The sequence below is a fragment of the Eimeria mitis genome, genomic scaffold (genome assembly GCF_000499745.2).
Source record: "Eimeria mitis Houghton genomic scaffold, Emh_scaff978, whole genome shotgun sequence".
In the NCBI taxonomy this organism is placed as follows: Eukaryota; Apicomplexa; class Conoidasida; order Eucoccidiorida; family Eimeriidae; genus Eimeria; species Eimeria mitis.
The window spans coordinates 1,513-1,814 of NW_013577194.1; the positions used below are offsets into that span (position 1 = coordinate 1,513).

The 302-nt window shown below is 59.3% G+C and overlaps 1 protein-coding gene across 1 annotated transcript in view; it reads right to left on the reverse strand.

Moving 5' to 3' along the window:
- Nucleotides 1–269: 269 nt before the first annotated feature.
- Nucleotides 270–302, reverse strand: part of EMH_0026530 (protein kinase (incomplete catalytic triad), putative) — a gene marked incomplete at both ends in the record, with an annotated part of 7,958 nt that continues 7,925 nt past the window's right edge. Inside the window, one exon of the mRNA XM_013502629.1 lies at nucleotides 270–300. Within this exon, the coding sequence (XP_013358083.1) occupies nucleotides 270–300 (31 nt within the window). The remainder of the gene's footprint in view (nucleotides 301–302) is intronic.

Genomic DNA, 302 nt, shown 5'->3' on the forward strand with positions numbered 1-302 from the left:
TGGGGCCATATAACAATCCGTGCCGGCGAGAGACAGCCGGGAGTTGGTTTCGGGTGTATGCGCACCTCTTGCTGCTGCTGCTGCTGCTGCTGCTGCTGCTGTTGATGCTGAGTTGCCGCTCGTGTGGCAGCACTTGGTGCTGCTGCGGCTGTTGCTGCAGCTGCTGCTAATGCTGCTGTTGTCCTCGTATATCAGACTGCCGCTGCTGCTCATGCTGCTGCTGCTGCTCCTGCTGCTGCTGCTGCTGCTGCTGCTGCTGCTGCTACGCTTCAGCAGAAAGGAGATAGGAGACAGCAGCAACT